The 26,581-nt window shown below is 50.3% G+C and overlaps 1 protein-coding gene across 2 annotated transcripts in view; it reads right to left on the bottom strand.

Moving 5' to 3' along the window:
• The window catches only part of LOC308569495 (uncharacterized protein), a 67,580-nt gene that overhangs the window by 3,716 nt on the left and 37,283 nt on the right, over nucleotides 1-26,581 (bottom strand). For both annotated transcript variants that reach the window (XM_081163446.1, XM_081163447.1), the window contains exons 2-7: nucleotides 20,439-26,213; nucleotides 19,185-19,484; nucleotides 14,423-14,511; nucleotides 8,214-8,297; nucleotides 2,637-2,783; nucleotides 1,009-1,140 (exon numbers count right to left, since the gene is read on the bottom strand). In XM_081163446.1, coding sequence (XP_081019572.1) covers nucleotides 1,009-1,140; nucleotides 2,637-2,783; nucleotides 8,214-8,297; nucleotides 14,423-14,511; nucleotides 19,185-19,484; nucleotides 20,439-26,213 — 6,527 coding nt within the window. The remainder of the gene's footprint in view (nucleotides 1-1,008; nucleotides 1,141-2,636; nucleotides 2,784-8,213; nucleotides 8,298-14,422; nucleotides 14,512-19,184; nucleotides 19,485-20,438; nucleotides 26,214-26,581) is intronic.

Here is a 26,581-nt window from a genome sequence, read left to right as displayed (position 1 = left end):
CCTGGGACTATCTGCACGCAAAGCCGATCATCTCTCGCTGAACTATTGCATTTCTTAATGATGCTTGGGCTGCACAGAAAAAGCACTCTGGATCCTGAAATTCATTCCAATTGTGCAGATAAAATAGAACTGACAGAATTCTACACGATGGGGTGTTAGTGTGTGAAAACAGTCCAGATCCAGGAATCCCCAGATGGTGGTTTCGGGCAGTATCCTGGCGCCCAGTCATCTTCACTCGGTCACAAGTTGCTGAGAGCCAAATGCAAAATACGCCTGGCTAATTTCGAAGACTGTCTTTTTTGTGGTGAGGCGAACAGAACTGTAGACAGGATCCCAAATGTGGCTGCACCGTGGTTTTGTGTATCAGTATTATATCAACAGTATTATTTCCTATTCCTTTCCTCGTGATCCCTACTAGTGTGGAATCTGCCATTTTAAACGGCAGCTTGTTGTTGCTTAGTCGTTTAGTCGTGTCCGCCTCTTCGTGACCCCCTGGACCAGAGCACGCCAGGCACTTCTGTCTTCCACTGCCTCCCGCAGTTTGGTCAAACTCATGCTGGTAGCTTCAAGAACACTGTCCCACCATCTCGTCCTCTGTCGTCCCCTTCTCCTTGTGCCCTCCATCTTTCCCAACGTCAGGGTCTTTTCCAAGGAGTCTTCTCTTCTCATGAGGTGGCCAAAGTCTTGGAGCCTCAGCTTCAGGATTTGTCCTTCCAGTGAGCACTCAGGGCTGATTTCCTTCAGAATGGAGAGGTTTGATCTTCTTGCAGTCCATGGGACTATCAAGAGTCTCCTCCAGCACCATAATTCAAAAGCATCCATTCTTCGGCGATCAGCCTTCTTTATGGTCCAGCTCTCACTTCCATACATCACTACTGGGAAAACCATGGCTTGAACTATACGGACCTTTGTTGGCAAGGTGATGTCTCTGCTCAACGGCAGCTTATCCAGCCCTATTTTATGACCCCAAGATCTCGTTCCAGGCCTACCCGCACCAAACCACCGTACCTCCTCTTCCTCCTCGCTCTCCTCCTTGATCGTGAGGGTGGGAGCTGCTTCGGTGATCAACGGCGAGTGCTCCATGGGGACCTTGAACTTCTCGGCGGCAGCTTTGTGTACCTGCTGAGAGAGGTCTTCGATCTGTGGAAGACAAGAGGGCATGGGAATAAATACGGTGAGGGCACACACACCCCGAGTCCGTTTGCCGCTCTGGACGTGCACAAGAAACCTGGGGAAAAGGCCTCACGCAGACTCTGGGTTTCCTGCTCAGCTCACGACGCCCGTTTGGTTACCCCGAGAGGCGAACGGATTCCCCGAACAACTCCTGCCCTAGCCATAGCTGTCAACTTAAAGATTTGAAAGTAAGGGACCAGCAGCCTTGAAAATAAGGGATCAGCAGCCAAAATAAGGGATTTTCCAGGCACAGGTAGGTTCAACTTCTGAGCCCCTCCGAGCCAAAGGCAGAAAGCCCAGGCAGCAGCCAAACGAAGCCTCAAGCGGTGGTTCCCACAGCGCAGCAACCTGGCAAAGGGGATGCAGGAAGGAAATCCACCGTCACCTCTCCGCTGGGAAGCGCTGAGCAAAGGCGAGTCCCCAGGCAATGCGGCCGATTTGATCGGCACAAGGCATGCAAGCTCCACCCCCCAGTCGTTCTTAGACTCTTATTGGGTGAGCAACGCAGCCAAGCAACACAGTTGGAGCCTCCCTCCTCCCTGGCCGGCAGGGAGGGAGGGAGAGGAGCTGCTTCCTTTGAAACCTGGGAAATTTAAGGGACATCATCAATAAGGGACAGCAGCGGGACACAGTGCTGGGATCAGGGACTTTCCCGCCAGATAAGGGACGCTTGACAGCTATGGCCCTAGCATGAGGCACAGTGGGGCAGCTGCCTCGGGCGGATGAAGGTGAGGGTGTGGAAAGGTGTTGGAGGACAGAGTTTTCTCTCTCTCTCTCTCTCTCTCTCTCTCTCTCTCTCTCTCTCTCTCTCTCTCTGTCTCTTCCACCCTCCAGTGGCATAACATAGGTTGCTGGTGCCCAGGGCAGGCAAGCCGCAAACGCGACTCCTTGAACAGCCTGGAGACTGAAGGGCGGCCCGGCCTTGGAGGTGCGAGAAAGGCGGACAGAGCCTCTGCTGGCACTGGGGGCCAGAGCCCAGAGGCCCCCGGTGGTAGGCAGGCAGGGAAGGGCAGTGAGCCAGGGACACAGCCCACAGGATGTGCCTAGGCAGCAGCAGCAGCCCCCCCCCCAAATAGGGGATCCTCTAACCGTTATTCTGGCATTACAGGGGGTTGGACTAGATGACCCTTGTGGAGCCCTACGATTCTTCAAAGCAAATCCTTCTCCTGTGGTATTGGACAGCAAGTGAGCCAAGTGGGCTCCCCTAACTGGATTCAGAAGCCCTTGCCTGCCCCGGGCACAAGCAACCCACGTTATGCCACTGGAGGGTGGAAGACAGACAGACAGACAGACACACACACACACACAGAGAGAGAGAGAGAGAGAGAGAGAGAGAGAGAGAGAGAGAGAGAGAGAGAGAGATAACTCTGTCCTCCAACACCTTTCCACGCCCTCAGCTTCAGCCACCTGAGGCAGCTGCCTCACTGTGCCTCATGCTAGGGCTGGAGTTGTTCACCCCTCACCTTGGCCTCTCCAAAGACAATGTAGATGTCCGAGGCAGGGCTTTTGAAGACGTCCGGCTTGGTGATCACAAACAAGATGTTCTTGGACTTGCGGATCGTGATCCTGGTGACGCCGTGGATTTGCCGCAGACCCAGCTTCGACATGGCCTGGAGGGAGACAAGGGGATGACAGCCTGTTAGAACTGCCAAGCAGAAAGCTTGGAATAGAGCCACGCTCAGAAGACAGACGGAGAGACAGGACTCTGTCTGATAAGCAGAGTCCTAAGGAGGGATAATCTGGTTCAAAAGATCTTTCCTGCGTCAAGTGAAGTCATTCCCACCATTTCCAATTTAATAATAATAATAAATAATAAATTTTATTTATACCCCACCCTCCCTGGCCAGAGCTGGGCTCAGGGTGGCTAACACCAATAAAATCACAGTAAAAACCATAATGGGGGGGACCAATTTAAAATACAGATTAAAATGCAATTTAAAATGCAGCCTCATTTTAAAGTACAGTGGTACCTCGGGTTAAGTATTTAATTCGTTCCAGAGGTCCGTTCTTAACCTGAAACTGTTCTTAACCTGAAGCACCACTTTAGCTAATGGGGGCTTCCTGCTGCCGCTGCGCCGCCACTGTGCAATTTCTGTTCTCATCCTGAAGCAAAGTTCTTAACCTGAAGCACTATTTCTGGGTTAGCGGAGTCTGTAACCTGAAGCATAGGTTACCTGAAGCGTACGTAACCCAAGGTACCACTGTAGCTGATAAATCATAAGGGGATAAATCATTAGAGAGAAGAGTGCCATTCCTTAGCCAAAAATGACAGAACCCCCAGTACAAGAGGAATGCGATCAACGCAGGAGGGCCCCAAAGCTTAAAGATCTGAAAAGTTTGGGGCCGCCTCCTGTGAAGAGAATCAGAACTTACAGGGTTAAACAGTTCTGAGTGACGTCTCACATTCTGAGGCGTGGTTATGTTCACATACGGGAGTGGTTTCTCTGTGTGTGAGTCTGTTTTCGGTTTTGACCGAGAGGCGAAAGATGTGCGCTCTTTCGCCTGGCTGATTTATGATGTTTTTGCTACACGATTAAAGACTGTTGGAGATAAGCAACAAGCCTGCGTACAGTCTGATTTATTACACACACATTGCAACAGTTTTCTACCGCTGCGGAGACTCTGCTGAAGGACGCTGACAGTGAGCTACGCACGGGAGTCAGGTGTGGCGCAGCAGAAAGTGTGCCGGACTCCATCATCAAGCCACTGCCACCGTTACAGATGCTCATAATATTATCTTGGCATTTGTAAGAACTTGATCTTTTCGTGTGGCCCCACCAACACTTTGGAACTCCCTGCCTATTGATGTCACTGCACTCTTTCTGGCGCCTAAATTTATTGATTTTTAGTTTTACCACCGTATTTTTCGCTCCATAAGACGCACCTTTTCCCTCCTAAAAAGTAAGGGGAAATGTGTGTGCGTCTTATGGAGCGAATGCAGGGGGGAGGCAGGCGGGAAAGGCCCCCAAGAGCCGCACACAAGCTCTGCGCGGCTCCCGCGGGCTTTTCTGCGAGGAGGGAGAAGTGACCGACTGGCCGCCTCAGTCCCTTCTCCCTCCTTGTAGAAAAGCACGCAGGAGCCACGCGCTACATAAAGGGTGCGCGGCTCCTGTGGGCTTTTGCGGGAGGTGGGGAATACTCCCAGAGGTTGTTGGGGCTGGCGGGGCTGTCCGCTGCTCTTTGGGGCTTGGGGGGGGACCTGGGCTCCCCCCGCCAGCCCCAACAAGCTCCTGAGCAGCTCTGGAGTAGCCCGTGAAGCCTCCGCAAGGCAGCGGGATGAAGGCTCCCCGCTGCCCTGCAGAGGCTTCGTGGGCTACCCCAGAAGCCAGAACAGCTAGAGAGCGCTGCACAGCGATCCCTCTAGCTGTTTTAGCTTCTGCCTTAGCGGGGAGCCTTCATCCCGCTGCCCTGCGGAGGCTTCGCGCGACTATCCCTGGCTTTTGTGGGAGGTGGGGGGGAAAGCCAGGGATAGCCACGCTCTCTTTAAAGAGGATGTGGCTCTTGCGGGAGGTGGGGAAGTGACAGAGCGAGGCTCTCTTACTTCCCCCACCTCCCGCAAAATCCCCCAAGAGCCACACTCCTTTAAAGAGAAGCACGGACCGTGTGTGTGGCTCTTGGGGGCTTTTCCCCGAGGAGGGAGAAGGGCAGACCGTCAGTGATGGGCTGCCCTTCTCCCTCCTGGGGAAAAGCCTATAAGCGCCGCACACACGCTCCACGCGGCTCGTGAAAGGGAGCGCTGAGCAGAGCCTGGGATGCACACGGGCTCGGCTCAGCGCTCCCTTTAAAGAATTTTTCTTCTTCTTGAATTCCCCCTCTAAAAACTAGGTGCATCTTATGGAGCGAAAAAGACGGTAGTTCTTAGTTAGCCCAGCCTTCGCCGAACTGATGCCATCCAGATGTTTTGGACTACAATACCCATCAGCCCCAGCCCAGTTAGCCAACGAGCTGCAGGCCTTGCCGCCCATTTTCCTGCCTAGCCATTTCCACGCAGGGAAATTTTTATACGAGATCTATTAAAACACACAGATCGTAACAAGAGAAGCATCGCAGCACCAGCCCTTTCCTTACAACACAGTCAGTTCCCCAAAGCCTGTGGGAACAAAGGAGGTCTTCTTCACCTGTCAAGTCTGGCTTCTCCAGGGAGGGAGTTCCAGAGTCTTGGAGGAGCCACCACCAAGAAGGCCCTGTCCTGGGTCCCAACCCAACTGTGCCTTTGAGGGTGGTGGGACTGAGAGAAGGGCCTCCCCTGAAGATCTCACAGCCCGGGCAGGTTCGTATGATAATAATATAATAATAATTTATTATTTATACCCCAGCCACTCTGGGCGGCTTCCAACAGAATATTAAAATACAATAACCTATTAAACATTAAAAGCTTCCCTAAACAGGGCTGCCTTCAGATGTCTTCTAAAAGTCTGGTAGTTGTTGTTCTCTTTGACATCTGCTGGGAGGGCGTTCCACAGGGCAGGTGCCACCACTGAGAAGGCCCTCTGCCTGGTGCCCTGTAACCTCACTTCTCGCAGGGAGGGAACCGCCAGAAGGCCCTCAATGAACCTCAGTATCTGGGCTGAACGATGGAGGTGGAGACACTCCTTCAGGTACACTGGGCCGAGGCCATTTAGGGCTTTCAAGGTCAGCACCAACACTTTGAATTGCACTTGGAAACGTACTGGGAGCCAGTGTAGGTATTTCAAAATGGGTGTTATATGGTCTTGGCGGCCACTCCCAGTCACCAGTCTAGCTGCCGCATTCTGGATTAGTTGTAGTTTCCAGGTCATCTTCAAAGGTAGCCCCACATAGAGCGCATTGCAGTAGTCCAAGTGGGAGATAACTAGAGCATGCACCACTCTAGTGAGACAGTCCGTGGGCAGATAGGGTCTCAGCCTATGTACCAGATGGAGCTGGTAGACAGCTGCCCTGGACACAGAATTGACTTGCGCCTCCATGGATTATCCCTGCTTCTGACAGCCCCTTGCTCTCCAAAGTTGGCCAGGAAGGGCGTAGGGAGGCCATGGGGCTTGGCCACTGTATGCCCCGCTTCAGAAAGGGGGTCACGCACATGGGGATTGTTGCGAGGTCAAGATTTTCCTGGAAGTTTGCCTCCAGGCAGAGAGATTAGATGTCTGGTTCTCTGACCCACCCAGTGTTGTCGGGAGTCCAGAGCAGCGCTGACCGAGTCAAGTTCCCTTTAAAAATAAAATTAAGAAATCTGTTTGCTTAGAGGCTTTGGAAGGAATTAATAGGGATTCTCGGCTGCTCGTTAAGAAGAATCTCAGCAGGCTCTGGACTTAACCCATTCCAAACCATAGCTGTCAAGTGTCCCTTATTTGAAGGGACAGTCCCTCATTCCAGCGCCATGTCCCGCTGCTGTCCCTTACTGATGGATGTCCCTTAAATGTCCCTTAAATGATGTCCCTTAAATTTCCAAGGAAGCAGCTCCTCTCCCTCCCTCCCTGCCGGCCAGGGAGGAGGGAGGCTCCAACTGTGTTGCTTGGCTGCGTTGCTCACCCAATAAGAAGCCTAAGAACGACTGGGGGGTGGAGCTTGCATGCCTTGTGTGTGGCTAGTTAATGCAAGCTGAGGAGGTTTTTGAATGCTGGACGCCATTTTGTTGCACGTGCTGCTGCAAACTTTGCAATGCAAAGCCAGGTTGGTGAGCCATCTTAAGTTGAGGCTGCATAGGCCTTGTGGTGCATGTGATTCAGATTCTATTCAGTTGAACCTCTGGTTACAAAGTTGGTTGGACAGTGTTCTCGAAGCTACCAGCATGAGTTTGATCAGACTGCAGGAGGACAGGAAGACTGGAGTGCCTGGAACAGGGGAGGCTGCAGGTCCCTTATTTTGGCTGCTGGTCCCTTATTTTCAAGGCTGCTGGTCCCTTATTTTCAAATCTGTGACAGCTATGTTCCAAACACAGGAAGCACCTTGCCTCAACTAATTAGCGCTTGCTCGAGACAGATAGAAAAAACTCCTGCAGGGTTCAGGTGGCCCTGTTTGCATCCCAAGGACTCGCTATAATGGGCTGTGCATGGGACTGCCTTTGAAAAGTGCTCAGAAACTTTCAGACCGCGATACTTCAAGGACTGCCTCTTTCCACATGAGCCTACCCGGACCCTGAGATCATCTTCTGAGGCCCTCCTTCCTTGTGTGTCTCATCCACAAGAGGTCCAGAGGGTGGCAACATGAGAACAGGGCCTTCTCTGCAGTGGCTCCCCGTCTATGGAATGCTCTCCCTAGGGAAGTTCGCCTGGCACCTTCTTTATACACCTTCAGGGGCTAGGCAAAAATGTTCCTTTTTAATCAGGCCTTCGGCTGATCTTATTGACATCCAACCCCCTTTTAGAATGTGGCTTTTGGAGGGAGGGTTATTGAGTTATTGCGTTTGGTTTGGTTTTATATGTTGTGGTCTTGTTGTGAACTGCCCGAGACCTCCGGGTATAGGGCAGTGTATAAGTTGAATTAATAATAATAATTAATATATATATATAGTAGATGCGCAGGTTGCGAACGTGATCCATGTGCCTTCAGATGTCTTCTAAAAGTCAGACTTTACAGACTTTTTTCAGAAGCTGAACGTGCTCTGCTTTGAGTGTTACACTGAGGTCTGTCTGTTTTTGCTATTTATTTTGTGTTTTTGCGGCTCTTTTCCGTTTTCTTTTTGTGACTGTGTGGAACCCAGTTCAGCAACTGACGGATTGATTGTGTGACTGCAGCACATTGTTTACTGCTTTCATTTTACGGCTCAATGGTATAGTTAGATAGTAAAATTCATGTGAAATTGCTGTTCTAGGGGTTGTTTTGTTCGAATCCCCGTCGCGGGGATTCGAACCGCTGACCTTCCGATCAGCAAGCCCTAGAGGCTCAGTGGCTTAGACCACAGCGCCACCCGCATCCCATCGACTGTACTGTAGACACCAGTTATCTCTCACGGAATGCCACATGCCTCAGCAGACCATTCAGGGAATTATAGAGTTGAGAAATATTTCTGCTTGTCCACTCTTCCTGCACCCCAGACCCTCCCTGCCCGATTCCCTACTGACCTTTCGTGCTTTTTTCTCGCTCCTGCTCTGTTTTGCTCTGCTAATGGATTCTTCGCCAGTTCCCAAGGAGTGCGTTAGTTGTGCCTGGAAGATGCAAGTGGGACGGTTAAAACATCCAAACAGATTCTTTAGTTGTGGCTCCTACACTGCAGGGAGTTGGACTAAATGATGCTTTGGGTCCCTTCAAACTCTACAATTCTAAACGTGGTTTACATAGCAGCAAACCTGGTTTCAGTTCTAAACGTGGTTTACATAGCAGTAAACCTGGTTTCAGTTCTAAACATGGTTTACATAGCAGAAAACCTGGTTTCAGTTCTAAACGTGGTTTACATAGCAGCAAACCTGGTTTCAGTTCTAAACGTGGTTTACATAGCAGCAAACCTGGTTTCAGTTCTAAACGTGGTTTACATAGCAGCAAACCTGGTTTCAGTTCTAAACGTGGTTTACATAGCAGCAAACCTGGTTTCAGTTCTAAACGTGGTTTACATAGCAGCAAACCTGGTTTCAGTTCTAAACGTGGTTTACATAGCAGCAAACCTGGTTTCAGTTCTAAACGTGGTTTACATAGCAGCAAACCTGGTTTCAGTTCTAAACGTGGTTTACATAGCAGCAAACCTGGTTTCAGTTCTAAACGTGGTTTACATAGCAGCAAACCTGGTTTCAGTTCTAAACGTGGTTTACATCGGCTGGCTTTAAGCCAACACATTGCAGTGTACTTTGCCAATTAAGTTGCATTAGTTTTCCAAATTTTAAACAAATTAATTCAAATTTAACACTAATTTAAAAGCTGACTTTCCACCCTCCCTTTCAATACATTTCTTTTCCCTCCCTTCTTTCCTGCACACAGTAAAATACTATTTCCTAATTTCTAATACTTCCCCATCCACTTCCTATTTCCTCCGACTGTGCATGTTCAATCCTTGCTTAGACATTTACCCATTTTCCTAATTAATCAAACGGCATTAATCTTCCATTATCATTAATCATCATTTTAAATCGTATTTCCTCCAATACAACTTAATCAGCCTGTCCTTATGTGTTCACATCGTTACAATTCACCAGCGCTCCAGTTTTACAAGCCTCAAAAGTATCCAGAAAAAAATCTCCTGATCTCCCTCGTTAGGCGATTCCCTTTTCACAAAACAGATCTGCCGCTAGTTGCTTCCTCATTGCAGCGTAGTTTGCACATGCTCAGAGGACCCTCGCTGCCGTACAGTCCCTAGGCTGACACAGGTTCAAGAAACATCCTTTAGCCCAGAGGTAGCCAGAAGGTATATGGAAAGATCTACTGGTGAGATCTCTAGGTGATCTGCTGAAAGCTCAGCCCACTCATTGAGGGGGGAAGGATTAAGACGGGGTAGGCAACCTAAGGCCCGGGGGCCGGATGCGGCCCAATCGCCTTCTCAATCCAGTCCACGGACGGTCCGGGAATCAGCGTGTTTTTACATGAGTAGAATGTGCCCTTTTATTTAAAATGCATCTCTGGGTTATTTGTGGATCCTGCCTGGTGTTTTCACATGAGTAGAATGTGTGCTTTTATTTAACATGCATCTCTGGGTTATTTGTGGGGCATAGGAATTTGTTCATTATTTTCCTGAAGAAACCAGAGGCCTTTCTCCTGGGCATAGTTGGCCAATTGGTGTTAAAGAAGGATAGAACTTTCTTTATGTACGCTACAGCAGCAGCAAGAATTCTCATTGCAAAGCATTGGAAGACACAAGACTTACCCACCTTGGAAGAATGGCAGATGCAACTAATAGACTATATGGAAATGGCGGAAATGACTGGCAGAATCCGACACCAGGGAGAAGAGTGGGTGGAAGAAGATTGGAGGAAATTTAAAACTTGTTTACAGAAATATTGTAAAATTTTTGAATGCTGATGACATTGAAATGAATTGAAGGGGTTCTAGCAACAAGGTAAAATGTAAGATGGGATTGATAATAGATAAACTAATAGGATATGAATTTGCTGAACCAATTCTTAAAAGGGATACAAAAAAGGGAGGCGTGAGGAAGTCAGGAAAATAAGTTAACTAAAGATGAGAAATCAAGAAAGAGGGAGTTTTGTTTTCTTTTATATGTGTTTTTTTCCTCTTCTTTTTTGTGTTTAATGTTTGTATTTTTGTATTTTGTAATTTTGTATTTTTCTGTTTTTGTATTTTTCTGAACTTTTCTATTGATAAAACTTAATAAAATATTAATGAGGGGAAAAAAGGAATTTGTTCATTATTTTCCCCCAAAAATATAGTCTGGCCCCCCACAAGGTCTGAGGGACGGTGGACCGGGTGAAAAGGTTTGCTGACCCCTGGATTAAGATATCATCAACACAGGAGCCAGATATATGGAGAAACGTGACTCAAAGAAGTAGGAGGCCCAGGGTTCACTCTGATTGTTTAGAAATACACAATCGCTTTGAGGTCCTCTCCCCTAGCATGGAAGACGAAGAGCAGACTCCATTTGAGGATCTCTCCCTCATTACAGTCGATCAGGTATATGAAGACGAGCAGCAAAGTCAGTCCTCAGGGAATGTGCAGGCGACCTTGGAACGGACAGCTCACGGAAGAACCCCGACCAAACCCAAGAGGAGGCGTGTAGTGGTGATAGGGGATTCCCTACTGAGGGGAACAGAAGCAGTGATCTGTGGGCCTGACAAGATGTCTCGGGAAGTGTGCTGTCTCCCCGGGGCTAAGATCCAAGATGTAACTGAACGACTGCAAGGAATCATAAAACCCACTGACAAATACCCCTTCCTCTTGGTTCATGTGGGAACCAATGACACTGCAAGCAATAGCCTCCAGAAGATCAAAAGAGACTACGAGGCTCTCGGCAGGAAATTGAAGCAACTAAATGCACAAATTGTCATCTCGTCTGTCCTCCCAGTTGAACGACGTGGCCCAGGGAGAGAGGGGAAAATAGTGGAAGTGAACAGCTGGCTTCGCAAATGGTGTAAACAGGAACGGTTTGGATTCTTAGATCACGGACTGCAGTTTCTTGAAGATGGACTTCTGGCAAGTGATGGGCTGCACCTCACAACGGTTGGGAGGAATGTTTTTGCCAAAAATCTCAGAAACCTCATCAGGAGGGCTTTAAACTGACTAATGTGGGGGAGGGAGACAGTGCTCCTGAAGGTAGGAGTCTATCAATTAATGAAGATGATCATCCAAATGTCATAGACCAAATGGAGCAAACAGCACGCGGACCTAGTGGTGGGAGGAAAAAATCCTTAAATAAGAGACACGGGGGAATGATTAATGGACTTCAATGTCTGTACACTAATGCGCAAAGCATGGGAAATAAACAAGATGAGCTTGAGCTCTTGGTACAGCAAACTAAATATGACATAATAGGCATCACTGAAACCTGGTGGGATAAGTCCCACGATTGGAATGTAATAATGGGGGGATACAATCTATTTCAGAGAAACAGACCAGACAAGAAAGGAGGAGGAGTGGCGTTATATGTCAGGGATGTGTATACCTGTGAAGAGATCCAAGATTTAGAACCTCTAAGCCAATGTGAGAGCATTTGGGTCAAAATTAAGGGAGAGAAGAATAACAGAGACCTCATTGTGGGAGTTTACTATAGATCCCCAAGCCAAACGGAGGACATAGATGATGCCTTCCTGGAACAGATGGCCAAGCATGCAAAAGGAAGGGAGATAGTAGTAATGGGGGACTTCAATTACCCGGATATTTGTTGGACGTCAAACTCAGCCAAGAGCATAAGGTCAAACAGATTCCTCACTGGCCTTGCAGACAACTTCATTGTCCAGAAAGTGGGAGAAGCAACAAGAGGAACAGCCATTTTAGATCTGGTCCTAACCAATGTTGATGACCTGGTTAGTGGGGTAGAAGTGGAAGGATCATTAGGCGCGAGTGATCATGCTCTTCTGAAGTTTACTATACAGCGGAAAGGAGCAGCCAAGCATACTAGGACTCAATTTCTTGACTTTAAGAAAGCCGACTTCATAAAACTTAGGGAAGTGCTGGGTGAGATCCCATGGACAGCAATACTAAAAGGAAAGGGAGTTCATGATGGCTGGGAGTTTGTTAAGAGGGAGATAGTAAAAGCACAACGTCAGGCAATACCAATGAGACGGAAACATGGAAGGTGCCTAAAGAAGCCAGGGTGGCTATCTAAAGAACTTTTAACTGAATTAAGATTAAAAAAGGATGTGTACAAAAAATGGAAAAGGGGGGAAACCACCAAAGAGGAATTCAAACAAATAGCCAGAACGTGTAGACACAAAGTCAGAAAAGCTAAAGCACAGAATGAACTCAGGCTTGCTAGAGAGGTTAAAAGCAACAAAAAAGGCTTTTATGGGTATGTTCGTAGCAAAAGGAAGAACAAAGAAACAGTGGGGTCACTCAGAGGAGAAGATGGTGAAATGCAAACAGGGGACACAGAAAGGGCTGAACTCCTCAATGCCTTCTTTGCCTCAGTCTTCTCCGATAAAGAAAACAATGCCCGACCTGAAGAATTTGGAGCAAATGATTCAGCAAAGGAAACACAGCCCAGAATAACTAAGGAGACAGTACAAGAATATTTGGCTAGTTTAGATGTATTCAAGTCTCCAGGGCCAGATGAACTGCATCCAAGAGTATTAAAAGAACTGGCAGATGTGATCTCAGAACCACTGGCAGTCATCTTCGAGAAATCCTGGAGAACAGGCGAAGTCCCGGCAGACTGGAGGAGGGCAAATGTTGTCCCTATTTTCAAAAAGGGGAAAAGAGAGGACCCAAATAATTACCGCCCAGTCAGTCTGACATCAATAGCAGGGAAGATTCTGGAGCAGATCATTAAGCAAACAGTCTGTGAGCACCTAGAAAGGAATGCTGTGATCACCGATAGTCAGCATGGATTTCTGAAAAATAAGTCATGTCAGACTAACCTGATCTCATTTTTTGACAGAATTACAAGCCTGGTAGATGAAGGGAACTCAGTGGATATAGCCTATCTTGATTTCAGCAAGGCATTTGACAAGGTGCCCCATGATATTCTGGTAAAGAAGCTGGTAAAATGCGGTCTTGACTCTGCTACCACTCAGTGGATTTGTAACTGGCTGACTGACCGAACCCAAAGGGTGCTCATCAATGGTTCCTCTTCATCCTGGAGAAGAGTGACTAGTGGGGTGCCACAGGGTTCTGTCTTGGGCCCGGTCTTATTTAACATCTTTATCAACGACTTGGATGATGGACTCAAGGGCATCCTGATCAAATTTGCAGATGACACCAAACTGGGAGGGGTGGCTAACACCCCAGAGGACAGGATCACACTTCAAAACGACCTTGACAGATTAGAGAACTGGGCAAAAACAAACAAAATGAATTTTAACAGGGAGAAATGTAAAGTATTGCACTTGGGCAAAAAAAATGAGAGGCACAAATACAAGATGGGTGACACCTGGCTTGAGAGCAGTACATGTGAAAAGGATCTAGGAGTCTTGGTTGACCACAAACTTGACATGAGCCAACAGTGTGACGCGGCAGCTAAAAAAGCCAATGCAATCCTGGGCTGCATCAATAGGAGTATAGCATCTAGATCAAGGGAAGTAATAGTGCCACTGTATTCTGCTCTGGTCAGACCACACCTGGAGTACTGTGTCCAGTTCTGGGCACCACAATTCAAGAAGGACACTGACAAACTGGAACGTGTCCAGAGGAGGGCAACCAAAATGGTCAAAGGCCTGGAAACGATGCCTTATGAGGAACGGCTAAGGGAGCTGGGCATGTTTAGCCTGGAGAAGAGGAGGTTAAGGGGTGATATGATAGCCATGTTCAAATATATAAAAGGATGTCACATAGAGGAGGGAGAAAGGTTGTTTTCTGCTGCTCCAGAGAAGCGGACACGGAGCAATGGATCCAAACTACAAGAAAGAAGATTCCACCTAAACATTAGGAAGAACTTCCTGACAGTAAGAGCTGTTCGACAGTGGAATTTGCTGCCAAGGAGTGTGGTGGAGTCTCCTACTTTGGAGGTCTTTAAGCAGAGGCTTGACAACCATATGTCAGGAGTGCTCTGATGGTGTTTCCTGCTTGGCAGGGGGTTGGACTCGATGGCCCTTGTGGTCTCTTCCAACTCTATGATTCTATGATTCTATGATTCTATGATATCTGCCCCCCACAACTCCCTGAAGCCAGAGGTTTTTCAGGAGCCTGCAATCTCAGCTTCGGACAAATCTAGCCGTCTTCGCCTCAAACAAATCACCTGCGTCTGAGTTGTCCTTGGTTCTGAAACCTCTGCTTCTTCCAACTCAGGTAAGGACCCTTCGTTGCTTTCTGAGTCATTCGACGACCCTAGAAGATAGAGAGAGGAAGCAGGGAGTGAAACGAGCCTTTCCGTGTCCCAGATAAGAGACCATTTATAAAACTGTGTTTCCTTTGCACCAAGATGTGTGCCTCTGTGAGCCTGGAGACATCTATCTATCTATCTATCTATCTATCTATCTATCTATCTATATTTATATACATATTTATATACATACATACATACATACATACATACATACATACATACATACAGTGGTACCTCAGGTTACATACACTTCAGGTTACAGACTCCACTAACCCAGAAATAGTGATTCAGGTTAAGAACTTTGCTTCAGGATGAGAACAGAAATCGTGCTCTGGCGGTGCGGCGGCAGCAGGAGGCCCCATTTACGGACTTCCCCCCCCTCCCATTCTTGTATCCCAATTCCAATATTTAGTTCAGCAAGTTCTTATTAAATTAGCTTATATGCTTAACTTTCAAGAATATATATACTTAGTTTTTAACCTTATGTATTTTACCTATATAATTAGTTTAAACACCCATCAATACATCCTTTTCTAAGGTCGACCCAAGATCCCTTCCCACACTTTCCCAACTTTCATAAAAATACCAAATAACAAAAACATTAAATTCTAATTATACCCCCTTTACAATCCCAACTTTCCTCCCCCCATTCCCGGTTTGGTCCCCAAAAAATGTCCATTGCCCTATCAGTTCTTAGCCCGGATTCCTCACATCCGAGGCCCTTAATTCTCTCTCGGACCCTCTCGGCCGGTTTTGTTGACAGTCCTTTGTCTTGAACTTCATGTCTCGGAGAATCTCTATCTCAATAGGATCTGCATTTCTTCCAGCCAAACCTCCAAACTCGAAAGCGGAGCCCAGGTGATGTTTCATATTCCTTTTAAATCCAAAAGTCCCGAGTAGTCCAAAGGCACCATCTTTCGCCTTGTACAAATTTATAATCCCAAGGTCTTCCCAACTTCCCATAAAAAAATCTCTGCGATCCTCCTTCTCAATTGCCAACCAGATTTCTGTCATCCAATACCTATTTTCCTTATAATACATTTTTAAAGACTTCTGGTTATTCTCTTTCTCCATCAATTTTCCAACACCTCCTTCTGCCTCCTCTGGAACGGTAACATTATCTTCTTGTTCGACTGCCCGAGTGTTTTGAATCAGTTCTTTTGTATGGTCAGCAAGTTTATCAGCTTTAAGGCTCAAGGCCATAACATCTGTTGCAAAAGCTTTTTGTTGATCTTGTAAATTTCCCACAAGGAACAACATTCTCTCAAGCTCTGCGTGTATTTTTCCATCTGCTGCCATTGTAATGCCTCTAATTCCCCTCTAGAGGGATTTAGTTACTTTGTATTTTCCTCCAACGGTCAGGTTACTTTATTTAATTTTGTTTCTTCTCTATTTCCAGTAACCCAGAGCCAAACTCGATACAAATAACCAGCCAAAAATATCAATAAGCAACTTTTCCTTATTTGACAGCTCGTTTGACAGCTGTCAAATTCTTATGTCTCCAAAGCCAGCTCTTTCACGAGTCCCTCCCGGGTTTCAGGGGGGGGGATTACCAGTCAGTTTCTCTTCTTTTTCTTTAAAAAAGAAGGGCTGTTCTTGATTCTTTCAAAATCGTGGAATTAATAACATTAGTCTCACAAAGAAACGAAGAGTCCTCTCGACCTTAGTGTTTAATTCTTGCTTCAGATTATCTACATGTATGGGGGGGGGACTTCCTTTTGACACCTCCCCCGGTCGTACCAAATTTCAAGAAATTGAAGATAATTTAAAGTCCGAATTTCTTATTACTCATGGGTTTTTGTTTCACAGTCCCAAATTCAAGGAAAAAAGTCAGCACTCTCCGGCTATGGCTTGCGGCTTTACTCCGTAGAAGTAGCGATCTGCTCCAGCACCGCGCCGCTGACCTTCCCCCACTCCAAAGCCTTTAAAAAGGCTTCTTCGCGGGTTGGGGCGCGCAAATGGTGCCCACTGAGCCACCACGTCCACAGGCTTCAGCGCCTGTGGTTTTTAAGGGTCCCCGCGTCGCCGTTGCGACGGGACCCGTCTCCCACGGAGCCGATTCTCTCCGGAGCTCGGAGAGAATCCGCCATTTGCCGTTGGCGCTAACCCGGAAGTCTCGTCCACAGACACTTCCGGGTCACGTGGCCAGCGTGACGAAGCTGCTCTGGCGAGCCAACACCAGCACAGCACACGGAAACGCCGTTTACCTTCCCGCTATAAAGCGGTCCCTATTTATCTACTTGCACTTAGGGGTGCTTTCGAACTGCTAGGTGGGCAGGAGCTGTCAGATTGAGGTTGAATCCTGACAAGACAGAAGTACTGTTTTGGGGGGACAGGTGTGGGTGGATGTGGAGGACTCCCTTGTCCTGAATGGGGTCACTGTGCCCCTGAAGGACCAGGTGTGAAGCCTGGGAGTCATTTTGGACTCACAGCTGTCCATGGAGGTGCAGGTCAATTCTGTGTCCAGGGCAGCTGTTTACCAGCTCCATCTGGTACGCTGGATGAGACCCTGTCTGCCTGCAGACTGTCTTGCCAGAGTGGTGCATGCTCTGGTTATCTCTTGCTTTGACTACTGCAATGCACTCTATGTGGGGCTACGTTTGAAGGTGACCTGGAAGCTGCAATTAATCCAGAATGTGGCAGGTAGACTGGTGACTGGGAGCGGCCGCCGGGAGCACATAACACCGGTCTTGAAAGACCTACATTGGCTCCCAGTACGTTTCTGAGCACAATTCAAAGTGTTGGTGCTGACCTTGAAAGCCCTAAACGACCTCGATCCAGTATACCTGAAGGAGCGTCTCCACCCTCATGGTTCAGCCCAGACACTGAGGTCCAGCTCCGAGGGCCTTCTGGCGGTTCCCTCCTTGCGAGAAGCCAAGTTACAGGGAACCAAGCAGAGGGCCTTCTCAGTGGTGGCCCCCACCTGTGGAACACCCTCCCACCAGATGTCAAAGAAAAGAATAACTACCAGACTTTTAGAAGACATCTGAAGGTGGCCCTGTTTAGGAAAGCTTTTAATGTTTGATGTATTACATTATTTTAATATTTTTGGAAGCCGCCCAGAGTGGCTGGGGAAGCCCAGCCAGGTGGGTGGGGTATAAATAATAAAATTATTATTATTATTATTATTATTATTATTATTATTATTATTATTATTATTATTATTATTAGATGAGATGGGGGTGAACCATGGACTCCTTGGCTATAAAGGTGGGAGATAAAAGCAATAAATGAGCTCTTCTGCTGACCTGCTTAAGAAAGCTGGAGGAATCAGCTGGGCACCCAGAGATCTCCACGCCAGTAGCAAAACGCGCCTGGCGCCTGGCTAATTTCTAACATTATTCCATGAGCACTGTTCCACAGCATTTGATATTTTCATTTACATACATTCATTCGAAATAAGATGGGTTTATGAAGCATTCTATATCCTCCCACTACGCTGACGAAGAATTCTACGAAACAGTAGTCAGTATCCGGAATCACTGTTCAGTGTCAGACATCGTATTTGCTGAATACACAAAGATTCACAGCTTGTCTTCCACCGTACAAAGTTTGGCATTTAAAGATTTTCAGAGACTTTGAGACTAAAGATTTCATTTTTAGCTTTTTATGGTGTGAAGGAATTCTATAAAGATTGTCTAGGTAAAGGGTAAAGGGACCCCTGACCATTAGGTCCAGTCGTGACCGACTCTGGGGTTGCGGCGCTCATCTCGCTTTACTGGCCAAGGGAGCCGGCGTACAGCTTCTGGGTCATGTGGCCAGCAGGACTAAGCTGCTTCTGGCGAACCAGAGCAGCGCACGGAAACGCCGTTTACCTTCCTGCTGGAGCAGTACCTATTTATCTACTTGCACTGGTGTGATTTTGAACTGCTAGGTTGGCAACAGCAGGGACCGAGCAACGAGAGCTCACGCCATCATGGGGATTCGAACCGCCAACCTTCTGATCGACAAGTCCTAGGCTCTGTGGTTTAACCCATAGCGCCACCTGCATCCCATGATGACCCGTGTCCCATGATTGTCTACTACGTATGTATATGGTCATCGTGTTGCTTAGACGTTGTTGATGTTCTCTTTGCAACACAGGGGTTTGTTTGGATACAAATTTCTAACATTGCCTGCACGGCATTTGCCATTTTCACCTGGAGACCAGTGAGAACTCATCTCCTCTCCACCCAGAAGCACCATTGCTGGGCAAGGGGCTGAGGGAGGACCTGGCGAAGGCAGCTGTACCAGAGGCTCAATAGCAGGTGGGGTGAATCCATGACCAGAAAGAAGAGGAGTTCCAAGAGGACTGGAGGAAATTTAAGGAGTATTTGAATAAATATCGTAACATAAAAAATTAGAAATCCTTGAAAGAAAACAAGTAGGCCTAGGATTAAATTAAGTTATAATTGAATAAATGGGATTTAGAATGTTAAGAAAAGTGATTAAGATGGACTATAATTGGAAATAATAGAGTTCTGTCAAGAGAACAAAGTTGTCATCACAAACACGCTTTTCCAACAACACAAGAGATGACTCTACACATGGACATCACCAGATGGGCAGCATCGAAATCAGATTGATTATATTCTCTGCAGCCAGAGATGGAGAGTTTGCCGCCACCTCCGCCCACAAGCTGGCGCAACCAGGCACTTCGGGACCAAACCCTGGAAGGCCAACTGGGGTTTCTCACCTTTGTGGTTGGCCTCGTGGGTCCTTTTCCCCGTCAAGGCCTTCTTCTCCTCCAGGAGCATCATGCCAGTCGCTTCCCTCAGGCTCTCGATCTCCGGGCAGCGGTACAGCAGCTCCCGATCGCTGGAGGAGCTCGACTCCAGTGGCGCCGGCCCCCGATCCCCACGCTTCTCCCCTGCAGAGACGGAGTCCTTTTCTCGGGCGTCCTTGTTGCCAGGCAACCGGTTCCGGCCCCTGGAATCTTTGTTGATGGGAAGCTGGTCCTCTCGGCAGGGCTTGGCAGGCCTGGCGCTCCCCACGGCTGCAGAGAGAAGTAGGTTAGGGCAGGGTTTTATGGGGGGGTGTCCTTTCCTTTGCAGGGACGCGGGTGGCGCTGTGGGTTAAACCACAGAGCCTAGGACTTGCCGATCGGAAGGTCGGCGGTTCAAATCCCCGCGATGGGGTGAACTCCCCTTGCTCGGTCACTGCTCCTGCCAACCTAGCAGTTCGAAAGCACATCAAAGTGCAAGTAGATAAATAGGTACCGCTCCAGCGGGAAGGTAAATAGCATTTCTGTGCGCTGCTCTGGTTCACCAGAAGCAGCTTAGTCATGCTGGCCACATGACCCGGAAGCTGTACGCTGGCTCCCTCGGCCAGTAAAGCGAGATGAGCACCACAACCCCAGAGTCGGTCACGACTGGACCTAATGGTTGGGGGTCCCTTTACCTTTTACCTTTCCTTTGCAGTTGGAAGCCAGGAACTCCAAACAGCTTCACCCAGCCTGGCAACAAAACCTGGCACCAAAACAAATGTTTTGCCTGACAACTCCAGCCAGCGTTGCTGATGGAAGTCATAGTCCAGAACATCTGGGGGGGGCACCAGGTTGGGGAAAGCAGATTTGGAGCCCAAATATTGCAGCACGTTGGGCATTAATAATAATAATAATAATAATAATAATAATAATAATAATAATAACAACAACAACAACAATAATGTCAGTTTTTAATTTCTTCTCTATAAGTTTTATTATTGTGTTCAGTATCAGGAGTATATATTATGATAATTATATTAATATTCCTGTATCTTATAGTGTGGTGGTTTGTTTGATTTTCCTGTTATTTGTTTGTTTGAGTGTATGTTGGCTTACTTGTATGTACGTCTGTTTTCTCATAAGTGTATTTATTTTAAATTAATAATAATAATAAAAAGAAATAAATAAAATCAACCCTCATCCTCCTGTTATCTGGATGGGAGAGACGGGGAAATGAAAGCTCACCTTCCGCAGGAGGCTTCCTCGAGTCCCGGAGGAGGATCAGGTCCTTTCTGGAAGGAGCTCGTTCCTCGTCAGGCCTGGTTGTCGAAGCAGGAAGCCACGAAGCAGCCGAGGGGCTGTGGAAGTGGCCGTCGGAGGGAGGCGAGGGAGAAACAGGAGGCACTTCTTCAGATTCAGAAGGTGGAGATGGAGGAGGAGACAGAGGAGGTTCCTCCTCACAGGTAAGCGATGGGGGCTGCTCTGCCTGCAAAGAAACAGCCAAGGACTCTTGAGCTGGTCCTTCAGAGGCTGGCAGGGCCTGCGATAGAGGAGAGGTGGTCTCCACACTCGGCAAACCAGCTTCCGGGACCATGAGTTTCGTGCTTCCAGCGAAAGCACTTGAAGGAACTGGTCCTTCTTCCTCTCTTTGGTGGCCAACCTCCTCTGCTGTGGCACCCTCTAGTCTCGTCTCTTCTAAAATCTCTTCAGTTGACCCACCGGCTTCTGGACTCTGGATCGTCGGCTTGGCCTGCAAGCTCCGAGGTGGAGATCTGTCGACGCTCTCAGACGTCTTCCCTTCGGCTTCACCGGGCGTGAAGACGACCTCCTCGGCAGCCTGGTCCACTCCTTCCAACCCAGAACTCAGCAGCGGCCCAGCCGCCATCTCCACTGCCTCTGAACGAAGGGGAACAACCTCCACATGTGGTGGAACTGCTACCCTGTCCATCTCCAGCTCCTCGCAAGGTTGCCCGGCGACTTGGTCTTGGCTGCAAGTGGTTTGAGGCTCCAACTCATCTTTGGAATCCTTCGATTCCGACAAGTCTGGCATGACGCCTTCGGAGGAGAACTCCAAGACGTCTTCCTTAAGGCTGCCGAGAAGGCTTTGTGCTTCAGCCACCAGCAGACTGCTCACCAGGCGGGCAGCACCCAAGCCCGGCTCCCTGAGGTTGCCGAAGGAGCCTCGCAACATGTCGGTGATCTGCTGCTGGTCTGCAGTGACCTCTGGAGGTTCTGCAACCAACGAGGCGTTCTGCCACAAGGCACCAGGAAGCTCCGGTTGGCTGGGGGCTGGAGATGGCGTCGCTGCAGCAACGGCTTCAGAATCATCCGGGGCTGCGCCAGTCCTCCTGGTCCCCGGCGATTCTGCAGCACCAGCGCTTTCCGTTTCTGCATTTCCACTGGAAAGGATGTGCTGGGCATCTTCAGGCTCCGACAAATAGATCTCCTCTTCAGAAGCAAAGAAGAGGTGCTGGCTTTTGCAAAGCACGGGTGACGCATCCCTTGGCCGGGCGTTGGCTGGAGAAGGCGGCTGGTTAAGAGCAGAGGAATGCAGACACAACGCCATGCTCCGCTGGGAAGGTCCCTCTGCTGGTGGGATCTTCGACAGCTCAGCCAAGGGTTCAACCTTAGCATCTTCAGTCTCGACCACTCGGTGTTCCAGCTCAGAAACGGCTGCCGGCTGTTCTTGTGGAAGAGGAGAAGGGCTCTTCTCCACATCCTCGGCCGGGCTGCCCCATGCCTGCTCAGGGGTGCTGTGCCCTTCCCTCTCAGAGCCAGGGGATGAAGTCAGCACAAGGGTCCCACCAGAGATGTCCTCAGCTGCCGTGAAGAAGCTGCTGTCCGTCTGCGAGTTGGGCATGGAGACCTCTGCCAACTCCGGGGAAGAGAGACTGGAATCCAGATCCTTTTCCTGCACAGAAGATTCAGCGCCCAAAGCAGGTGGTTGGAGACCCTGAAGCAGAGCTTGAGCAAAGGTCTTCTTTGGCACCTGCAAGGGTTGCCTGGGTAGACCCTCAACCCTGCCAGTGGAAGGCGTTGCAACTGCATCTCCTGCCTTAGAAGTTCCTGGGGCAGTTTTTTCCACCTGAGCTTTGACGTCCAAAGGATGCTGATCATTCAAAGGAGGCAGAGATGCAGCCGCCTCCATACATCCCCTGTTCCTCTGAGCCTCAGGCCCCCGTTGGACAGCCAGCTTGGTGTCTTTGGTTGCTGCCTGGGGCTCCAGAATCTGTACCCCACCAAGCTGCGGCCATTCAGTGCCTTCTTTACGACCCGCTGGCTCAGGAAGGCCTGCCTGGCGAACAACCTGCTCAAAGGCTGCAGGAACCACGAGCTTGTTCTCATCTTTCTGTCCTGGCTTCTTGTCCGAGCTTCCCACCAACGCTGGACCATCTGTGGTCTCGCTGCTGGCGGGAGCAGGAGCTGTCCCCTTACTCTGAATCTGAACCAAATTCATGTTGCTGTCTCTCAGGCTAGGCTGAGCACCAGGATCCTGGAATGAGACGGCTTCTGATCCACACAGTCCCACAGGAAGCGTGGTTAAGCGCTGGGCTTGAAGCCCGTCTCCCGGCCAAACTGCACCTTCTCCTGGCGGGATCTCAGCGACAGAGTCTGCTCTGCTGTTTTCGTCACTTTCAAGTTCAGAAATAGCATCCTCTTCTCCCTCGGACGGACTTTCCCAGTCCTGGCCAGCATCAACTTCATCCGATAGCGCTTGCCCCTCCATTGCCCCAGTGGCTTCCTCTACAACTGAAGCCTCTTCCCCTAGCTGATCTTTGCCCTTGGCGTTCTCTCCAGCTTCCTCAAGATAGCTGCCTGTTTCTACCAGCCTGGGCTCGTGGCGGCTCTCACCGGGCTGAGGCTCCCTCACGCTCAGGTCTTTGGCCTCGCCAGTCTCCAAGCACAGCTTGAGATGGGCTGCACCGTCTCCTATAACCACACTGGCAAGAGGCCCTGTGGAGGCCTCCATCTCCAGCCCAGATGAGTCTCTTGGCACCCTACAGACTTCAGCACGCTCTTCAACATCTGTGGGGGGCAGAGGTGTGTCTGCAGCCAACAAGGTGATCTCACTGTCCACGACGGCGGTGTTCTGCTGTGTGCCGTTTGGTCCCAGCAGGGGCCGAGAATCAGGTTTCGCCTCAGAAAAGATGGCCACCACGTGGTCCTCGTTGTTGTTCATCTGGTCGAGGGACGAGGCCTCCTCAAGCTCGTCCTCCGATTCAAAGCAGGCAATAAGGCACTCCGCTGTCGGCTCGTTGTCGGCTCGAGTCGCTTCAGGTTGGTCCAAGATGGCTGCCTCACAGGAGCCAAGGAGGGACACGAATGGAGGCTCCTCCTTCTCTGGCTCCACGTTGAACACTCCTCCGTTAGGCCTCTCTGCTTCAGTCAAGCCTCCCCCAGAGGCGCCATCTTGGTCAAGGAGCTCCAGAAGCCGCTCCTCCGACTCCTTCAGCCTGGCACTGATGTCAAAGGAAGACGAGTCATTGACGTCTGGAGTCGCCAGCTCTGCAAACGCCACAGGATACGACTTCGGGGTCCATCCCAGGGGTATGGCAGGGCCCGCATACACCTGGTCGACCCACTCTGCAGCCGTTTGTCCCACAGGCCGAGGCCCCTCCAAGGAGTTGTCCAGAGGCGGCAAAGCGTCTCCTTCCTCATCCGTATCAAAGCAAGCGATGAGGCATTCTCCGGGGTCAGGGACGTTTTCCTCAGCAGCCTCTTGCCCGTCTGAGAGCGACTGGTGCTCTGGGGAGTCGCAGGGGGCGCCCCTTTCCCTTGAAGGCTCTTCTCCCTCTTCACATCCAGTTCCGCGACCTACGCCTCCGAAAAGAGCTGTGGGGCCCTGCTCCATAGGAGACCCCCATCCTTGACCAGTAGGGGAACTGCTGCTGCTTCCAGAACATTTGGAGGAATCGCCGGGAGCTTCAGGCACAAGCTGCAACCTGGAGGCCGCTTCTTTTTCAGTGGGGAGCGAAGCTTTGATTTGGTCCTCCTGGGGTATCTCTTCATCTTCAGCCTTCTCCAGGGAGGAGCCTCTCTCCTCCCGCTCCTCCTTTTCGGCCCTCGGGTGCCCATTGTCCCCGGCAGAAGCCGTCTCTTCCTCATCTGTGTTGTAAGCATCGGACGAGGTCTCCATCTCGCTCTCGCTGCCCGATCGGGACAGCGCGGGCACTGTGTCTTCCTTTAGAGGCTCGGCCGCTTCCTGAGCAGGGGCGACCGCAGCTTCCGCGACCACGGCGTACTGCTCGACGCTGTAGAGCTGTTCGTCGTCCTCCCCGTTGTAGGAGGCCGAGTCTGATGACTGGGAGGTGTCGTCCTGGTAAGCAAAGGACTCGTCCACGCCTTCGTTGATGGAGGTTTCCGAGAGAGAGTGCAGGAAGGAGGCCGAAGTGCTGTCGTCATCCTCGACACCATACAGGGCGTCGTTCCCCACTGACTCCCCTTGGGGGAACAGCGTGATCTCCATGGACTCCGCCTCGAATATGAGGCTCCCACGGAAAGGCAAGAGCAAAGCAGAAATCATCTGGTCACTGTCGGCGCCGTCCACGCCGTCGTCTGGGGCGGAAGCCGCTGTCTCGGCCTGCGGCCGGCCGAGCGCATCAGCCTCGGAGGTGTCCGTCCCAGAACGGAAGGCAGCGAGTGAACCGGGCAAGAGGCAGGGTTTCGATCCTGAAAACTCGGCAGAGTCTCCGGCTCCCGTTTCGTAGGCCGGCAGGGCCTCTGCCTTGGAAAGCTCGCGGCTGAGATCCACTTCGTCTCCAGAGTCCTCTCTGCTCTCGGGCCAAGATGGAGCCGCTTGCTCAAACCTCTGAGGGCCCGGCCTCAAGGGAGCGACTTCGGCGCCCCAATCGCCGCCATCTTCCTCCGGGGTCGTCTGCCCATCGTCGTCGTCCTCGGGGAACGACGAGTGGACTAAAGTGCTGGAGGAGAGGGTCTGGAAAGCAAACTCCCCCTCCAAGTCGGGAGACAGGCTGGGTCCCCGTGGGAGCCTAGGGCAGCTGTCTGCATACTCCAAGAGAAACTCATCGCCGTCTGCCGACGGGGCCTCCATGGCTTCCGACTCTGCAATCAGGTTGGGGGAGCAAGACGGGGAAGTGCTGCCGGTGCCCGAAGATGCCCAGCTGCCTCCCTCAGCCGTGATATAGGACCCCGAGGGCGAGGTGGGTGGGGAGCAAAGGCCTTCGTTGTCCGTGTCGTTCTGTTCCTCGCTGAGGCTCTCTTTGGAGAAGGGCTGATGCCTGAGGTGGGAAAACACAGTCTTGATGGGGGTCGAGGGCGCCGTGAAGTATAGTTCTGGGTCCAGGCCACAGGTGTGCTTGCCAGGCAGGGGCTGGGCCTCAGCAGGCTCCAAGGAGAGGTCTTTGGTGAGCGCAGGAGGCGGAGAAGGCAGGTCTGCCGAATGTTCGCCCTGAGAGAGTGGAGGTGTCATGGCTGCCCTCTCGGCCTCCTGCAGATTCCGGAGGCCGGGGAGGGTCATGCCTGCTTGCCGGCTGGCCAAGTCTTTTGGGGTCTGGTGGGGAGGCCTCGCCTGGAGGTCAACCATGTCCTGATCCTCCACGTCGCTCGTTTCCTCCTCCTCAGAGCTGGCCTCCAAGGTGCCCCGTGTGAGCGGCGCAGAGGCAGCCCCTTCCCCATCTTCCTCATCCTCACTGAGGCATTGAGTCTCCTCGCCCATCACTATCCGGGTGTCCAGCATATCCACGCCCGACGTAGGTTCCCCCTGACCTTTGGGCGCCACCTTGGCGGCTTTCGGGGCCTGCTCCATCACGACCTGCCCGCACTCGCTGAGGGCTACCAGGCCGGTCGCGGCATTGCCCACGGCCGTGTCACAGCTGGCTCCTTCGGGCTGCGGGCGGTCCTCTTTCTTCGCCGACAGGAAAGCCGGGACGACTTTGCCACAGAGGGTGGGGTCCATGGGGAGGCCGGTCTGGCAGTCGGGCGTCACCGCCAGGGACATCTGCAGCGGTGTCAGGGCCTCACTACTTGGCGTGGAGGTTGTGGAGGTGGTCCGGGATACATCTGGGGATGGGGGATTGAGAAGAGAAAGATTGGGGGAGAAGCATTAATCCAAATCACTCCACAACAAACTAGCATAAACATTTCAGTACAGTGGTACTCGGGTTAAGTACTTAATTCGTCCCAGAGGTCCATTCTTAACCTGAAACTGTTCTTAACCTGAGGTACCACTTTAGCTAATGGGACCTCCTCTGCCGCCACGAGATTTCTGTTCTCATCCTGAAGCAAAGTTCTTAACCCATGGTACTATTTCTGGGTTAGCGGAGTCTATAACCTGAAGCGTATGTAACCCAAGGTACCACTGTACTTGGGTCCAGAGGGCAGCAGCAAGACAAGAACAGGCCTTTCCAGTAGTGGCTGCCAGTTTGCGG

The sequence above is a fragment of the Podarcis bocagei genome, assembly GCF_964188305.1.
Source record: "Podarcis bocagei genome assembly, chromosome: 12".
Lineage (NCBI taxonomy): Eukaryota > Metazoa > Chordata > Lepidosauria > Squamata > Lacertidae > Podarcis > Podarcis bocagei.
This window is presented reverse-complemented; position numbering and strand designations above follow the sequence as displayed.